The sequence below is a fragment of the Pezoporus occidentalis genome, unplaced genomic scaffold, assembly GCF_034315485.1.
Source record: "Pezoporus occidentalis ecotype Australia unplaced genomic scaffold, CSIRO_AGI_Poc_V1 ctg82, whole genome shotgun sequence".
NCBI classification, from domain to species: Eukaryota; Metazoa; Chordata; class Aves; order Psittaciformes; family Psittacidae; genus Pezoporus; species Pezoporus occidentalis.
In genome coordinates this window covers 1,198,728-1,217,895 of record NW_026916181.1, presented here as the reverse complement: position 1 = coordinate 1,217,895, position 19,168 = coordinate 1,198,728, and the positions used below count along the sequence as shown (strand labels likewise).

The 19,168-nt window shown below is 41.5% G+C and overlaps 1 protein-coding gene across 2 annotated transcripts in view; it reads left to right on the top strand.

Annotated features, from left to right (window-relative positions):
* TMIE (transmembrane inner ear) overlaps positions 1-18,142 on the top strand; it is a 35,235-nt gene extending 17,093 nt beyond the window's left edge. For both annotated transcript variants that reach the window (XM_062603919.1, XM_062603918.1), the window contains 2 exons: positions 12,493-12,642; positions 17,669-18,142. In XM_062603919.1, coding sequence (XP_062459903.1) covers positions 12,493-12,642; positions 17,669-18,000 — 482 coding nt within the window. In that variant the 3' untranslated portion in view covers positions 18,001-18,142. The remainder of the gene's footprint in view (positions 1-12,492; positions 12,643-17,668) is intronic.
* Positions 18,143-19,168: the final 1,026 nt, after the last annotated feature.

Here is a 19,168-nt window from a genome sequence, read left to right as displayed (position 1 = left end):
AGCTGAGCTGCGCTGTCAGGAGGATTTGACTCACTCAGGAGTGTTGCTGTCTGATTTCTTGGTCTTTTTTTTTTTCACCATCTCTTACAAGCTGTGAATAGGGAACTATTGGCCTGGTAGGACACATTGAGTCATAGTCTTGGAGTCTTGGCTAGCCTGTTTCATCCACAAAGACTGAAGGCTTTGCACTAGAAGTATTAAGTTTGTGAACTGTTGTGGTGGGAGAGGGATGTGGTCTTAATCTATCCCTGGGAAAGCCAGCAGTTGGCCTAAGGCTTGCCCAGTGTGATCTCCATTGTCTCATCCTTTCCTTTGGCATCACAACCACCATCAATGCTTTTAGGCACCCCTGTGGGCTGCTTCTCTTTCTTTCTGATTTTAAGGTCTACTGTTTTCCTTTTTTAAATACACACCCAGGTCTGTTGACAGCAGCCCACCAGGAAGGGTGCAGGTAGCACCTCTGAGTAATGCCGCCTTGATTTCTGCAGAAGCAGAACATCTATGTGGATGAGGGGTAAAATGCCTTGATGTACCAGGTGGTGAAAGGCATGAATGAGGAGGAGAGAGCATAAAGAGGATGATGGGAATGGAGAGAGTATTGTGAAGAGGAAGCAATGCGTTTCAGCTCCTGCCTAGAATCCTCCTTGTTGCGGCAGCTTGACATAAAACATCAACCAGGTGCTTGTCAGGTACTGCAGGCAGGGGGAGACCCTGTATCATCCAGTTTTGCATCTGTACTTTATTGAATCGAGAAAGTGAGGGAGAAGTTAGGATGGAACTGTAGCAGGAAGATCCCACATGGGGTGGGGTTGAAGCAGAGCTGTTGCTGCATCCTACTGCCATGTTCTAGGCATCAGCTCATGCCTTGTTCTCAACTCCAACTGAAAACCAAGTTGGCTTTGGATGATAATTTTGGATGATTCAGCCTTCCAGTACCTAAAGGGGGCCTAGAAGGAACCTGGAGAGGGACGTTTTACAAGGGCATTTAGTGGTAGGACAATGGCTTTAAGACGAAAGAGGGCATATTAGGAGTATAAAATAGTGTGAGAGAACAAGGGAGGGAGGCTCATACTGAACAAACATGTTCCCAGGAATCAAGTATTATTTAACGAACACAACAAAGCTGTTAAACATCTTGAATGCAATTAACTCAGCTCAGTTTAATTCGAAGTCTTAGAGGATTTATTTACCAAATTCCTGGAGGTGTTGAAGTATAAATGCCAGGAAAAAGATTTACACTGTTAAATAACCGTTACTTTTTGGATGGCAAAACTACCCAGAGGTTTCCATTAATGTGCCGAATTTCCAGTGAGGCACAGATAATTTAGGCTGTCTCAAGGATGCTTCACATGGTGCTTTCTGATGGAGGCTTTAGCTGTCTATCTTCAAATGCTGCATCACCAGCATCCTGGCTTATGGGAAACACTTGGCAGCATGCACAGATGGATGCAAGGAGTACGTGTGGGCTATCTATCGCAAAGAGCATCACTTGGAAAAAGGGATGGCTCTTACATGGGGGTGAAAGATTGATCCCCTCTTTTGCCCTCAGCCCAAGCTTACACATGATTATCTCTTACCATGGATGAGACATCTACTTCTGGTTTAGAGATGCTCTGCACCTGTGTGCCTACAAAATAGCCCAAGCCTTCAAAGTTATTGGCATCAGCACATGTAGTTCAAGTTGAGCACAAAATGTGGTGCTTAAGGGAAAGTTAAGTGTCTTTTACAAAAGAAGGACCATTTTTTTTATAAGTACTCCAATTAATAACAAGTAAATATTCTTTCTTGTTGATTATTTTAATAGTAACATGTACTGGTCTTGTTTTGTACTATAATGTTATCTTAAACTTCCGTTGTTGTTTATGCTCACACACACACAAGCGCACACACCCAAGGCTACCACAAAATTAGTTGTTGTGTTCCCTATTGGCTAAAAAGAATTGGAGATGCCATTGCCTGAGGTTGGTGTCTCTTTAACGTGTCAGCTATCAGGTCACATAGAGGTGGCTGTGTCTGGAGTCTGCAAGGGGAAAAGCTGCTGTGTTGGACCACAGTGGGGGTCCAAAACAGCTCTTCTGTGTGGGTGTTCCCACCAGCTGGAAGCCTAATCTACTTCATCCATTCATTGACCATTCATATTCAAGGCATGGGCACATGGGAACTCTGGCATCAGAGATGGGGACTGTGGGAAGAGGCTGCTTTGCTGTATGGCACAGTGTAAGAGGTACAAGTGTGCTTGAGATCTGTGTGAAACAAATATCACTGCTGTACGGCTTTATGGATCTGAAAGTGAAAGTCAGATTTGCAACTGTACTGGGCAAACCCGCTGTGTTCTGATTTACTATTACTATTGTTATTTCAACAGACCATCATAATTTAATTCCTGTTTTTGCCAGTTTCATGCATGATCCTGCTTCAGTGCATTTCCTCTACCCAGTGTGGAGAACGGGCACAAGGCACCATGTCACATAAAATCCAACTAACAGCAAACAATAGGGATTTTGCAGATTTGCAAGACAGGGTAAGTAACAGCCCATATCCCTGTTTCTCAGCCGGTGTAATTAAATGTAGGTAGCAGCCATACATTACTTCCAGTTAATTATGTGTTGAAATCTGTGTGTATCCATAGGACTATATGAGGTCTGAGGGTAGAGAGGTCTGAGCTGCACAGAGAAGATCCAAATCTGGCTTTGGTTTTCCCAAGTCACAAGATTAGCTGTGGGAGTTGAGATCACGGGTTTTGTTGCTAGCTCTGATTTACCAGAAAAGACAGGCGCATCTTATTGCACTTTTTTTTTTTAATAAATGCCTGGCGAGGTATTTCTCCTCGTTATGAAGCAATCATCCTTAGATCTTGCCTCACGGAGCTGCAGTGCTGGCTCCTCCTTGTGACAGTTTCTCTCCTTGCATTCTGGCAATGGAGAGGGTTCAGTCTCAAACCTCTCACCTCCTGGGATGTTAAATCCCACTCCTGCTCCCAGCCTTTAAGATGGGATGGTGGGGAGAGAAGGTTAGAGAGCTTCGCCTTAGCCTTAGGATCTATTGCATCAGGCATAAAGACCTCAAGAAAGAGACAGAAAGCGTAAGCAATCAGGAGCATTTTGCACTGGGGCTTGTGCTAATTAACAGCTTAGATTGCCAGACAGAACAGCTAATATGGACTTTGTCACTCTGATTCATCTCGCCTATCTAGAGACGCCTTCATTGTAGGCATCTAGAGTGACCAGATGAGAGAGTAAGTGGGAATAATTTATCTGTTTACTTTAGATGTCTACCTAAGGATGAGATGACCTATGTCCTCAAGTGCCCTGGATAACCTGTCTGGATCTACAGGGATGTTCCAGGGGGCTACCTGTTTCTTTTTGTCCCACACATTTCCTAGCCCATAAATCTAACTTTGCTCAGACCAAAATCTCCTAAGGAAACATTTGTTCTGATGAAAGGTTCAACTCTAACCCATATTGTTTGCTGGTGAGCTCAGAATAAATACCAAGTGGCTGCTGTTAAAGATAGAAAGAACAAGAAAAAGTAAAAAAAAAAAAAAAAAAAAAAAAACAAAAAACCAAACCAAAACCAAAAAACGTGGGGGGATAGAAGGAGCCATGCAGGGAGCTGGCCAAATCTGTTCAAACAAAATACAGTGAATAACAGCAAAAGTAAGGATCTATGGCTGGGAGAAAGAAATATAGACCTCATCTGCTGAATAAATCAACATTCAGTGACTAAATTATGATTAATAAAAGTTAGTATTATCAGAGCAATCGGTTAAGCAATGCAGCTCAGGGTGATGCTGCAGTAAGAAGTTACTTGAATGTATTAGTGTGGATTAGTGAGAGGTAGGAAAGTTTTCTGACCTCTGTATGCTGTCCTGGTGAGATGGTTGTGCCTACGGATAAAAACAAATGCTGAAAAAACAAACTTGCAGAGAAAAAAAAAGCTGAAAGTCCTCATCTCCATTCAATGCCTGGAGAAAGGTCTTCAAACAAGAGTCTCACTGATCACATTGTTCAGCTTGTTGGAAAGAAGGTCGAAAGATCACATGATTGCAGCATTGAAGGACTTCATAAAGAAAATATATATATATATAAAACCAAACAAAACCCCAAAACAATATTAAAGGTCTTTCTAATCTTCTATAGAGAAGAGAGAACAGAGTCTGCAAATTAAAACCAGTTCAATTCAAATAAGAATTTAAGAAATAAATGTGGTAGGGAGAGTGATCAAACATTGCCATGCTCTTCAGCCAGAAGTACCTTACCCAGAGTAAAGTGGGATTTGATCCAACACGAGTTATTTCACTCAGGCAGTAATTAAGCATAATGACCTGTGATGTGCAGAGAGGTCAGATGATGTGATCTAGTGGTGTGAACAGACCCTGTTCTGGTATTTCCAGACATCAGGAAAACATCATGTGTAGAGGTGTAGTCAAGATTGATGGCTGAGCAAATATTGGAGTGGCCCTGACCCTCTGCAGCAGTTCTTTCAGCATATCCTCAGGGCATTTTATAAAGGTGGACATATTTAAAAATATGTTTTGCTTGAAGTCATATTGTCACAGCTGTTGGGATGAGAATCTCGATCTCTTAATTCTTTGCCGCCTATTTTTTGCTTTCTAGGAAATCAGTACATTAATCCAAGTACTATATTTCTATTGGAAGAACAGCCTTAGAGTGAGATAAAATACAGGGCTGAGAAGAATTTTGAAAGACCATCTAATTAATCTCTAACCTGAACTTTAACATTTTTACCATCTACGTCTCCATGTTTTCTGGAAGAAAGCAGTTTCTGAGTCCCCATTACTGCAATCTGATCCCAAGCCTGATGCCAAGCCAGGATGCAGTTTCATGACCTCTAGATGGTTGCACAGTCTTTTAAAGGAAAACCTGCTTCTCCTGCAACCCAGCTCAGGGACCTCTTTCGAGGCACTATTATCTCAGCAATAGCTCCAGTAACAGCAGTGACAACTTTAAATGAGGTGGGTCATGCACCAGCATCTTGTCAACATCTGAGCACTCAGGGTGGACCAGTCCTGCAAGCACCCACCCAAGCACTAACTATTTTTCTTAAGAGTTTAGTAGCCCTCACTGATCCTTTCATTATCACAACTGTTAACACTGCTGTAAGTAGCTTAAACGGCCAAAATATGCTAGCTCTTCCCTTAAAGTCTCATTGTAGTCACACAGTAAGCAACTCAAACCTTAGCAAAGAGCATTTAAACACCAGTGCTGCTATTAACTCGCCCTTGAATTCATCTGCATTAATTGCTTGCATTATTAACAATGGAATGGCTGTCTAATTAACTCAGAGCAGCCCAGGCTACTTTGCTAAATGTTAATTAAATGCTTCATTGGCAGACTTATTTTTTCAAAGGCAACAAGCCTACTGTGTCATTTCCATTCAGTTTATAAAACTGTTCAGTTTTCGGTCATGGTTCTGCTGAAATATTACACCAAGCAGTCTCTGGAGAGGGTATTTCATTTGCATCTTTCCCAGCTCCTAGGTCAATAAAGTTGTTTCTTTCCTTCTTTCTTTCATATTTCTTTTTTCTTTTTCTTTTTTTCTTTTTTTAATTTGTTGCCCAGCTAACCTGGAAGCAACTGTTAATGCTGATGAGCAAAATTCACTTAAGTGAAAGCTAAAACGAGACTGTGAACAGGGTAACTTGGCCGCATGGATATTTGGTTTAAGCCGACACAGCTCCTTGGTCTTTTGCATATGCTCTTAGCCTGTTTCAATTACAAAACAAAATGTTTTAGTTTAAGCCAGTGGGAGTAAACACACACCCATTACTTGGTCACAAGCATCTAATTGTTTATGGTCAAAAATTCAGTGTTTAACATTTGCTCTGTTATTGTACTTCAGAGGAGAGGTTTTGGGAGCCATTTCTCAGCTCCTCCAACCTGAATAGTACCAGATATGAATATTAGGAAGATATTGCCTCCCTCTAGAAATAATGAAAACACGCTAAAAATCCAGAAAGGAGCAAACCTCAGAGTTCTTCATTATTTCCCAAGTCAGGGTTTTTTAATATATGCTGAAGAATAAAAATATATCACTTACAATATCTCTTTTGTCATCATAAAGAGCAAAATGTTGACTCCTTTAAAATACTCATTTCGTAAGAACCACCAAGTGTTTGTTTTCTTCATAAAAAATTACATTTCACATGATCAGCTTGGCAGAAACAATGAACAGTAATTTGATATGCTGTCATCTTGAATCTTCAGTGTAGAAAGAGAACAGCATGTGCAGGTTCAGACTCAACTTTTTAATTCAGAACAGAAATGTTCCTTCAGAATAGGTGGCTGAATTCAACTGTGTATGTCAAATAATGGAAAAGGAAAAAAAAAAGTGAAAAAAATATTTGTAGAAGGCCAACAGCAAAGCAATCCAGAGCATGTTACTGAAGAAGATAAAGCCTTTATTTTAATTGTGCACCTCATAGGAGAGGCCAATTATCACAGCATCACAAGGCCATATATTATTGCTACAGAAAAGCTGAGAAAGCTGACAAAATTAAAAATTACTCCACTGCATTTCATCACACGGCATGTTTCTTCTTCTGCTTTATGTGGTCTCATAGCAGAGAAACCATGAATGATGTTACCATTTCACACCTTGGTATTTTTATGGACATTCTGTCATGTTACTAGGGCACTGATACATCTTACAGAGATTTCTTCAAGCTCACCATAACATAAGACAGGCATTAAGGTAATAGTTTATTCAGGCTGCATTTTAGAAGCCTTCTCAACAATTAAAATGAAAGCTGAAATCCTAGAAAGGAAAAGGACAGCCACAGCATGAAAGAATGAAACCAAGTATTGTTTGATAGCAGTGTTATTAAAGCATTCACCTGGGGAATGAGAGAATTGGTGAATGTATAATATAAACCAGCTATTCAAAGCTTGAAGTAAAGTCATCTGCTTGCCTATTACAATTAATATTCCTGCACAAATTCATATCCCAAACAAAAACTTTTTGTTTAAGGTACTTTCATAGTATGTATAACCCTCATCTATGTTTTCAGTATTGTTTGGGGATTTTTTTGTCTGTTGTAATCCTACTACCATGAGAACATGGGTCTATCAGTTAATGTGTTCAACTGATGCCATGTCACATACTAAGCTTTTGTAAGAGTATTGCTTTGACGTTTAACTCTCATGGTACAGTCCAATTCTTGATATGTTATCTTATAGGAATGGATATTTTTAGTAGCCCAGAAAGACAACCATGTCCTGTCACCAGCAGTGTGAACAGCAGGTCAAGGGAGGGAATTCTGCCCCTTTACTCTGCCCTGCATCCAGCTCTGGGGCCCCAACATAAGAAGGACGTGGAGCTGTTGGAGCAAGTTCAGAGAAGGCCACAAAGAAGCTCCAAGGGCTGGAGCACCTCTGCTATGGAGACAGGCTGAGAGAGCTGGGCTTGTTCAGCCTGGACAAGAGAAGGCTTCAGGGAGACCTTAGAGCAGCTTCTAGGGCCTAAAGGGGCCAACAAGAAAGATGGAGAGGGGCTTTTGACAAGGGCAGGTAGGGACAGGACAAAGGGGAATGGCTTTAAACTGACAGAGGGGAGATTGAGATGAGATCTGAAGAAGAAGCTCTTCCCTGTGAGGGTGGTGAGGAACTGGCACAGGCTGCCCAGAGAAGCTGTGGCTGCCTCATTGCTGGCAGTGTTCAAGGCCAGGCTGGCTGGGGCTTGGAGCAACCTGGTCTAGTGGAAGGTGTCCCTGCCTGTGGGAGGGGGCTTGGAACTGGATGAGATTTAAAGGTCCCTTCCAAGCCAAACCATTCTGTGATTCTATGATTAACCTTGACATCAAAAAAGGCCCAGGAATCAGCACAGGTTACATTGCTTTGTGGTTCAGTTGATGAATAATTTATTAGTGGTACAAATATAATCTCACTGATTTGAAGCAGGAGAAATATATCTACTGGGCGTAGAAGAAGAGATGCTAAGATAGCTCCAAACTTCTACTATGCAACAAATATTTCTCTCTTATCTTCCAAAGTATGGGATTCAGCTCTTCTAACTCAAGGAACAATTCACACACCTGTGTAGATCTCTGACACCATTTGGGAAGTCCTAGGGCACGTTGTCCAGCCTTTGACTCTCACTCCAGGCATGGCAGCTCTTCCATAGTCCTCTGTGAGACTGGTCATTCCCATCTCTTTCTGTAATTAATGGAAAGGCAGCTGCAGAGAGTGGTTTATTTTGTTTTAAAATGAGATTATTCACCCTGTAGAGATACTTTTCTCCCCATCAGTGATAAAGGAAGCCTGGAGTGAATAAGACCATAATCTCTAGCTTTGGGGGACACAGAGCAGATGAATTCCACTCTGTCTCCTGTGTCTCACCTGGAGGGGAAAACTAAGATATATAGCAGGCAGTAATTTCCCACAGCAATAAAACGATCCTGGCATCAGTTTCAGTCTCCTAAAGCTCCTGTACCAAATCCTGAATCTTATTAAGTGGCATGGGTTTTCTTTTTTTTTTAAAAGATAATGGTAATCAGTTCAGTGCTTATGCCCCTACGTGACTTGAGCCTTACACTAAGCACAGCTTGCAAAGCGGATGCAGATAAAAGTAGTACTGTATTATTTTCACATAAGGCTCTTGCTCCAGTCGCTGGTTATGAATCATTTCACATCCCAAGACAACTTAAGTCCCCAGTACCTCAGTGTAGTGCTCTATCTCCATTAGAAAGTTAAACAGAGAGCCCAGCTCATAACTATCATGTAGCAACTACCATTTTTGTCCTTAGTAATTGGAAGAAGTGGAACCATAAGAGATACAACCACCCCTGTTCTTTCCCATAGTGCTAAGCCAGCTACTGTGATATCACAGCAGACTTTTTGTCCTTGACTTTCAAGGGCACTGAGCAATCTCTTTGTGCTTTACTTGAAAGCTGGCAGACTTATTCTTTATCAGTCTCCAGGAAATATGGTGCTAATTTGCTGGCAATTTTTTCTCAAATGTGAATAGAGGATTTCCTGGCTTAGCTGAACTCCAGAGTGCTTTTAGGAAGACAATAGATCTTGATTTTAAAGTGGCTAGAGAAAAAGCACATACACTGTCCTCCTCTGTAAGTTGCTTCCCCATTTGTTGTCCCTGTTAAAAGTGTATGTTTATGTCTCGCCTGACAGTGCCTTGAGTTCTTGCTCAGCTACTGAGTATTTTTTTGCCGGCCAGCCTGAAAAGGTCTATGCCTTCTGCTGGTTATAATGTAGCTGTAGCTCTATGGGCAGCTGCGCCGTGAAATCTTGCTGCCTTGAACAAGGCAGACCCAGCTCTGTACTTTCCAGATGTGGTACACTACCCACCTGCAAGCTGATAGTGTTGTGCTGCCAATAATGCCATGTGGGTACCTTGCTTTCCTTTTGTAAGACAAGTAAAAGCTCAATTACTCTCAACCTGTTGCTGACCCTCATGGAAGAGCAAGGATATAACCATCTTGATTGCTTCCCCAGTCACAGATTGTTACAATTTCATGTTGGTTTAGGCAATTCACTTCACCTGTCTTGTCCTGTTGTGATGTTTAGATAGCTCTGAGTGTGCTTCCACTGCAACACCTCGGTAGCAAGTTGTTTAAAGGAAGTGATACTTTTGGCAGCAAAATTCTGTAAAGGTATAGAGGAACTGCTACACTTGGCAACTTTACACCAACCTCAGAACACTGAGAAAGGTGTTTCACTACTTTCCTTTTGTCTTTTGTGGTATGGAGATGTCATGCAGAGCTTGCTCCTGGTTAACACAATCCTCTTTCCTTAGGAGAGACTGGACAAGTACAGGACAAACTTTTAGGGAGTAAAATTTACAGCAGCTGGTCTATGTGCTGGTGTAGATGCATCTGCAATTTTTTTTACTCCTATTGGATGATAAATGTTCACACTTGGAACCAAAAGTACAGATTGTTTCTGTTGCTTTCTTGGTTTAGTCTCAAAGGTCTGATGCATTACTCATGGTAATGTAAAGCCAGAGAAGGTTACTTGACTTTTGAAGTGTACAGGAAGTTGGATGCTTGCTCCTTTCTCATAGTGTTAATGTGGCATGGAGGAACTCAGGCTAAAATAGAAAACAGAACACGTAAAACTGCTCACACAACATCTTTCCAAGCACAAGGCTCTGCTTGCCTTCAGAACCCCTTTCCACAAAGTATAAAAGAGACAAAGAACTTATGTAGGTGATGTAGGCTGGAAAGTTGAGCTTTTATTTAGAAAAGAAGAATCCCCCCAACTAGATCAGTGGACAAAGGAAAGGCTATGGTTGTTGTCTATCTGGACTTCTGTAAAGCGTTTGACAAGATCCCCCACAATATTCTTTTCTCAAAATTGGAGAGATTGGAGATGGATTTGGTGAGTGGACTGATCAGTGGATGAGGAATTGGCTGGATGGTCGCATCCAGAAGGTAGTGGCCAATGTCTTAGCGTTTAGATAGACACCAGTGACATCCCTTAGGGGTCTGTACTGGGGTGTGTACTGGCACCAGTAGTGTTTAATATCTTCATCAATGACATAGTAGGATTGAGTGCATCATCAGCAAGTTTGCAGATGACACCAAGCTGAGTGGTGCAATTGACATGCTAGAGGGAAGGTATGCCATCCAGAGGGATTTGGACAAACTTGAGAAGTGGGCCCATGCGAACCTCATGAGGTTCAACAAGGCCAAGTGCAAGGTCCTGCACCTGGGTCAGGGCAACCTCTGGTATTAATACAGGCTGGGAGATGAAGATTGAGTACCCCAGAGGAGAAGGTCTTGGGGGTACTGGTGGATGAAAGATTGACATGAGCTGGCAATGTGCACTTGCAGCCCAGAAGGCCAGCTGTATCTTGGGCTGCATCCAGAGCAGTGTGGCAGCAGGTCAAGGGAGGTGATTGTGCCCCTCTACTCTGCCCTGGTGAGACCCCACCTGGAGTACTGCATCCAGCTCTGGAGTCCTCAGTACGGGAAAATTATGGTCCTCTTGGAGAGGGTCCAGAGGAGGGCCACAAAAAGTTATCAGAGGGATGGAACACCTCTCCTATGGGGAAAAGCTAGGATTGTTCAGCCTAGACAAGACTCCAGGGAGACCTTATTGTGGCCTTTCAGTACTTAAAAGGGACCTATAAGAAAGATGGGGCAACACTTTTTAGTATGGGTAATGGTTTTAAACTAAAAGAGGGGAGATTAAGGCTAAACGTGAGGAAGAAATCTTTTATAATGAGGGTGGTAAAATACTGAAACAGGTTGACCAGGGAGGTGGTAGATGCACCATCCCTGGAGACATTCAAAGCCAGTCTGGATGTGGTTCTGAGCAACCTGATCTAGTTGAAGATGTCCATGATCATTGCACGGGGGGTCAGACTAGATGAACGTGGGAGGTCCCTTCCAACCCAAACTGTTCTATGGTTCTATGATTTTATGAGTCTATGAATCTATGATTCTATGATCCTATTTTAGGGATGCCCACAGAAAAGTAACATTAAGTGTTTATAGAAACCATGAGTTCTCATGCTTCTTCACATGTTTATCACCTGTGGGTCAACTAATTTTATGATTGCCAGTTTCTGAGTCTGATTGACTCTCCCCTGAAGTTGTTTTGTTATTGTCAGAGGTTGTACATGGATCTGACCAAGTGATCGTCTGATCAATGATCTGATCAAGTCTGTGAATTCCTAGCCTAGGAAACCAATCAGTAATGATATCATTTCAATGAATTGTCTCAATCATGATTAGATTTGCAGATGGAAATTCTGCAGGAACATATATGTTTAATCATGAAGGGAAAATATGTCTTACTAGGAGTAAAAGTGTTATCTGTATCCCAAAGTCACATAAAGAAGCCTAGCTCAGGAAAGTAGCATCATAGAATAGTAAGCTCATGATGAGGGGATTTAGGATATCAGGTTTAATTTTTTGCCTGCCCTAAATGGATTTAGATGAAAGTCAATTAAGACATATATTGAGCTATTGTTCTGGATCTATTTTGAAGTGTTTTCATGTCAAACTCGTCATTTTTTTCTTCAGCTGAAGGCCCACAATCCCCTTATCTACCTACCACAATAATGAATAGCTAAGATATATTGTCAGGAGCCTCTAGCAATAATACCTTATTGAAGGGTGACAGTACATCTTATTTGCTGCTGCTGTCACTTCCAAAGACATAATGAATTTACATTGTTGCTATTCTGATGCTCAGAGACACCACTGACATTTATGGCTTGAGGCAACGGTTTACATTGGTTTTGGTGGGAAGGACATGCTCAGTCCTTTACCACAGCTCAGCTGAAGAGTGACAAATTTTTATTTCCAGGTAGCTCAATTGCTTTAGACTGTGTGACCATATCCCTCAGGCAGGTACTTCCACTGATGTAAATGGTTCTTACTGGAAGAAACTCTTCTGAAAGTAATTTTTCTTCCTGTTATCTCCCCACTGTAAGTGGGCCAGCTTGTACTAGACAGAATTCTGCTGACTAAACTGAATGTTCGTGTTTCCCTCTCTCCTTTCTCAGTTATCACGCTGTGCTGTATCTTCAAGTGCCGGATTCCCCGGACAAGGAAAGAAATTGAGGCACGATATGCTCAACGGCAAGCAGCCAAGACATATGCTGACAAACTGGACACTGTGCCACCACTCAACGAGCTGACAGAGATCCCTGGAGGTACTTCCCATACCCACACCTACACGAGACCCATGTCTTTTTTGGGGATTGCTTTTTGTATGCATGAATGCAAAGGGCTAGGTCTTCCTTTAGCATAAATCAGTGTGCCTTCTTGGACACAACCATTAAGATATTGTCACGGCTTAGTAAACCCCTCACAGTCACATGCACTAAACCTGCAGCATTTGTGGCAGCAGGCACTGTCACTTAGATGAAAGGGACAGTTTGTCCATTGGTACAAGTCAAGGTCATGCCTTTGAAGTTTATATTTAAAATTTCCAGAGTCTGATTCATTTTAAGGGTCAGTTCCTGGGTTGGCAGATGTCAGCAGGAAGAAAAAGTTGTTAGTGTCACACTACCAATAAATGGCTTGCCTTTCTTTGATGGCCAATAGTATTTCTGTCACTGGTCTCTGCTGCTCTCACTCATCTTTCCTGATTCTGTACCCTAGGCTCTACTGAAACTCTCCTAACTCTATCTGGTCATGTCCACTCCAGACCTCTCAACTCCCTGCCTGTTGTGAAAGAAGAAGATGAAGTGGCCCTGCAAGGAAATTAGGGGACTGTCTTCCTGTCTGTTTGTCTGTGGCTTCTCTTTTCTGATGCGATCCATCATGCCTTGGACTCTGCTTCTCGGTTCCCTTTCTGCATTTGACTTCTGTTTTCTCAGTACCTTTTCATGAACTTTTATTCTCTTCCCCGTGTCTCTGCAAACCATGTGAACTGTAGCTTTGAAGGTACTGGAAGTTTCCTTAACTCAAAATGTGATGCTCCAATCCATGAAACCCGTGAAAGAGGCAGATAGCAGAATTATAGAAATTTAGTTCTATACCAGCAAAATACAGAACTAAGTGCTTAATAGTAGGGTTTTGCACATAACTCAGAATTTCAGAGGCATTCAGACATTGGACTGTGCCTATATTATAAACCGATGATGGCCAGAATACCCTTTGGAGTTGAACCCAACTCACATAAATAAGTCCTTCTCCACAGGGTTAAATTCTTTCAACCTCCTTTAAAGTCAAAGGTCATCCCAAGGTCTAGTTAGTGCGCTCTTAAATGAATGAACAATACTAAACACATGGAAGTGTTTAGTATTGTATCCTTCAGTTTCCTGCCCAAAAGACCAAATTCTGACCAGCTATCAATAGGTCCCAGAGTGTAAAAGGTCATGTGTCTAGATAGCAGAAAGTCAGACCACTCATTTGCTGCTGTGTCCTCTTCCTGCCTAGCTGTTACTCCTGGAAAACCAATAAATTAGTGATAAGAAGAATGATCTGGAAGAGATAGAAAGGGTATTTGGGCACTGAAATGGCTGTTTCACCCCAGAATGCTAACAAATTTTGTTCTCCTGTAAGCAGCCTGTACATCCCATGAACATGTACATGTACTACATCTGAAGGCTGGCTATTTGGTGTACATTTAATCAGACCATGATAAATTATTGCAGCATGAACTCATTAATAAATTACCATAAGAATGCAATGTATGGGAAGTCAGCTATACCATAAAACTACCTAAACATTTATCCAATTAAATGTATAAGTGGACTAGTTGACCACCGATAGACCTTTGAGAATCCTAGAATTCTGGTTATGGCATGGCACAGGGTAGGAGGCTGTTAGATGGCATTTTGCTGAATGGCTGATGATGTCTGGTAATTGCTCATTAATATATGTTCTCTGAAGCTTCTAGTCCTATGGGACTAGGCAGATATAAACCTGCCCAAGTTGCCCTGAAAGATGTGGTACTGGGGTAGGAGTCATCTGTCTACAAGTACATTACCACATATATGGAGAAGTTTGCATCAGCACTAGTTGTTTATTCCTTTATCCACAGTGGAAAAATAAGAAGGATGTGATTCCTTTCATGGTAGGGGAGATGCTAAAGTGGAAGAGGTAAATTGTGCCTTAAAAATGCCTGTATGTCTCCAACCCTGGGGACCCAAAAGACTGATTCAGCTATCAGTGCCTAAACTGTTAGAAGCAAAAGCTTTGTGTGATCAACCCCCCTGGTTTGACTTCCTTCTGAGATTAGCATGTACCCTGTGCCCAGAAAAGTTTTGCTACATGATTTAAGCAGTACAATGGAAAGTATGTAAATCTTTGGGCTTCATCTCTGTGCTGTTATTCTCATCTATACAGAGTGTGATACTCTGCTGTGTTGCCCCACTGACATTTGGCAATTTATGTTGATTGATGTGGTCATAAAATAAAATGTATGTATTTGCTGACTATTTATATACTTATACCTTGACAATCCCTGGTAGATCCAGTCAAGGCCAGAGAAATTACTTGAGTGATTTTAATTACTGAGTGGCCATTAAATGCTTTAAAGATTTATGTAAATGTCAAATGCTATTAATAATTAATATATTGCAACACTTCAACACTCATTTCTTGGCATTATTTTATCCTACTTCACATTTACCATGTTGGAAAATTCTAGCTGTCACATTGGAAAATGTCAAATGGGTCTCCATGTGCTTTTTGAGTGGCATATATGGCAAGCCCTTTTACTGGACATAAATAAAATGGAATTAAAGTTTCAGTGTATAAAATGTTATATACAAATTAATTCATTTGTGCTCTGTCCCCCAGTCTGGGAGAAGTACAAGCAGGACCCAGGCTTAGCTCTGGGTGGAGATGTACTGTCTGGGTTCATGGCTTGGTTGATCTTCAAGTATTCTGGTTTGAGGCTGCTCCAGCTGACATTTTGGGGAGTTCACCTGGTTCCTACCGTATTTATTTAGGAAGCAGACAATGTGGTGGGTTTTTATAATTATTTCCTCTCTCTTTTTTTTTTGTTTGTTTTTTTTTTTAATTTCTTTTTTATATGAGATGTCAGGATTTTGTCTGTGGTTATGAGAAATATTCTATATTATTCTCCTCCAATTTTTATGTACAAATGAATTGCCAGTTCACAAGGTCAAAAGATACTATCTTTTTTAAGTGTGCACGCTGAAGGAATAATTTAGGTAAGCATAATAAATTCAGGTAATACATTGCTGCAATTTGAAAGTCCCACTACAGACATCCATAGTGTTGAGAGATTTGGGGCTGCTTAATCAGGTTGGTGTCTAGTGGCTCCAGGTAGGGGCTGAGACATGTCACCAAATGGTCCATACTAAATCACCTCCTAAGCCAGTTCACTCTTATCTTTCCTTAGCCTGTGACAAACATGAAATAATTTTACTCCTCCTAGGTGCCAGCTGAAGAAAGCTAAATGGTGACCGATCATCCTCCATTTCCTGAGGTCACTCCTAGGTCATTGCTATATCTTGGCTGATTTTAATTATAAAGTTGTGTTAACATGTTTATCTATTTACATATTTGAGTCATACTGGGGATTTTCAGAGAAGGAGATAATGGGAAACTTAAAACGTTTTCACTTGTTTTTGACAAACTTCATACTTTGCCGGTCTTAAGCAAAGGAAAAAAATTCCATAAGGAATATATGAAATATGATCTGTGTTTAAGTGTCAAATTCCTTCTTGAGATCAGAGCTCAGTTTATCAGCCTCTGACTTCAGGAAAAAACACTTCCAGTAGAAGGAAAATAAAAAAGATGAGGAAGAGTTTTCTGCTACCAAATCTTTTGTCAGAATAAAGTCTTCTCGCCTGAAATGTGGGAGCTGAATCCAAGATCATAGAATTACTGAACCATAGAATGGTTTGGATTGGAAAGGACCTTAAGATCATCTAGTTTCAACCCCCCTGACATGGTCAGGGACGCCTCACCCTAGAACATGTCACCCAAGGCTCTGTCCAACCCGGCTTTGAACATTGCCAGGGATGGAGCATTCACAGCTTCCTTGGACAACCCATTCCAGTGCCTCACCACCCTCACAGTAAAGAACTTTTTCCTTATGTCTAACGTGAACTTTCCCTGTTTAAGTTTAAGCCCATTCCCTCTTGTCCTGTCACTACAGTCCCAGCATCCCTATAGCCCCCCTTCAGATACTGGAAGGCTACTATGAGGTCTCCAGGCAGCCTTCTCTTCTCCTGGCTGAACAGCCCCAACTTTCTCAGCCTGTCTTCATACGGGAGGTGCTCCAGTCCCCTGATCATCCTCGTGGCCCTCCTCTGGACTTGTTCCAACAGTTCCATGTCCTTTTTATGTTGAGGACACCAGAACTGCACACAATACTCCGAGTGAGGTCTCACGAGAGCAGAGTGGAGGGGCAGGATCACTTCCTTTGACCTGCTGATCACACTCCTTTTGATGCAGCCCAGGATACGGTTGGCTTTCTGGGCTGTGAGCACATATATGCATATTTCTATATAAAAATATTTCATAACTAAAGGTATTATAAGCTTCCTATAACTAATATGGCTTGTTTAAACATGCCAAACTAGGGCTAACTAACAGTTAATTACTGTATATCTATAGTGTGTTGCTTCAATTAATTACAGTGGGTCAGGTGGGAAGCCAGTCCCATGGTCACTGGACTTGGATATAACATAAAGCTAAGCCTACTTTGTGGTCTTCTGCTGGGCAAACCAACTTCTGCTTTTCTATCTCCTGAAGGCAAATTACCTAGCAGAATTCCTGCTGTCCACTCTCACCTGCAGGAGACATACCCCATATACAAAAATTAGAAAAGCCAACCAACAAAAAAAACAACCCCTAAACACAAGACATGTCTGTATTGAATTGCATGAGAGATGTTTCTGTTCCTTCTTGTGGAAGGAGATAGCTCCACACTGGCATTATTGGGAAATGCTTATGGACTGTGCTTATAGCTTTCAAGAACCAGTTCCTAACAAGAAGAGCCATTTCCTACAATAGATCCACATCTCAACTCTCGAAATTACTGGTTCTGCTTTATCCCATTAGTCTATGTTCTCAAAACAAAGGCATGAAAAGCTGCTAGTCAGTGAGCAAAACACTGGACACAGCCCCAGTACAAATATTTTCTCTTTGTCCAAGATTTGCCAGCAGAGAGCAGGAATTTTGCCCTCCTCCTGGCTACTGTCAACCCAAGTTAACTGCTTTTATATTTTCTTTTTCTGTCTTTTCATACAGCTCAGGTTGCAGAAGAAAAAAAAGAAGAAGTTCCCACTGTATCTGGAAAAGTGGACAAAGCTCAGGGTAAAAAAGATGGATCCAAAGGCTCCAAGAAGAAAGATGGTGAAAAGGACCAGAAAGAAGGATCCAAGAAAGAAGGAAAGGATGGAGCCAAAAAGAAAGAAGGAGAAAAGGGAGAAAAGGGAGAAAAGGGAGAAAAGGACACCACTGACAAGAAACAAGGTGGTGGGAAGAAAGGTGAAAAAGGTGAAGCAGTAAAATCAGGAGGAGACACCAAAACTAATGGCAAGGGCGGTGGGAATGCTAAAGCCCCAGCAAAGAAGAAGTGACCCTGATAAAAGACAGTGCTGGTAGTCTTTCAGGGAGGGCACTGTCAAATTGCTGTGGGTAGGGCACTGGAAGCAGACAGGGACATGCTGTCTCCATATACTTGGGCTGTTGAGTGCCTCTGGGTGTATGGATTTATTACATTTTGAACCCACCAAAAGCAAATGTGGCCATTTGGCAAGACAGTATCTTGTACATAAAATACACTGTGAACAACTGGAAACAAAGTGCAACTTGGAGTGAGAGTTAGGACTTTGGATAAGCATGGAAATGCACAAAGATGAGGGTCTAAACTAATGTGAGGACAAGATTCATTTAAAATTTGTTATTCTTGAGGACCTTAAGGAGTTTGAGAAATATTCGTTAATACTCACCTCCTTCTAAATGGGATTTGCATGTGAATAGGGATTAAGTAAATTCTGGATGCTAAAACCCAAAGAATGGACTTTTCTAAATCATAGCTCATATGGTTTCTGAGAGGTGGCTTGGACACATGAGAGAAATCTTACCTTCCTTCTCAAGTGCCTCTTTCTCTGGACTACTGAAGGGAATATAAAGAACTGAATATCTCCCAGATGATTTATCCACATTTTTTTTCCGATGAAAGAAATATAAATCAAGCTGTAAGGGGATGTACACCGAATAAAAAAAAGCAAACAACAAACTGCATCTGTGCTGCTGTAAGCAGTAGCTGTCCTCAGCTCATCATCCCTTCAGAAAACACAGATGACAAGACCCCACTGGGAAAAAAGGGATGTGAAGATGCTCAGCATACTGAAGCAGAAACTTGGGGTCTCAGGGGAGCAAGGCTGAATGCATTCATGTCTTCACTCTTTCCCTGAGCAGTTTTGAAGCCAGGGGTTTTGCTACACTTTTATGTGGCTGCTATTTCTCTCAGCTCCTGGAAAATTTTAAAGAGTAGTTTTATCAGGAGCAGTTTTTCTCCTAGTGTTTTTGTAAATATCTCAGCAATTTTTGCCTTAAGATTAACGGCGATGGGGTATTTTGCTAAAAAGCTAATGGGGAATAATTTGCAATTAGTTGCAATAATATTGTGATGACTAGAGCTCTACCTGTTGTATCTGCTGGATACACCATCTCTGAATATACAGAGTGGCATGGCTTTGTCTCCTGCATGGAGCAAGGAGGCAGTAATCTCCAGTAGTTTAT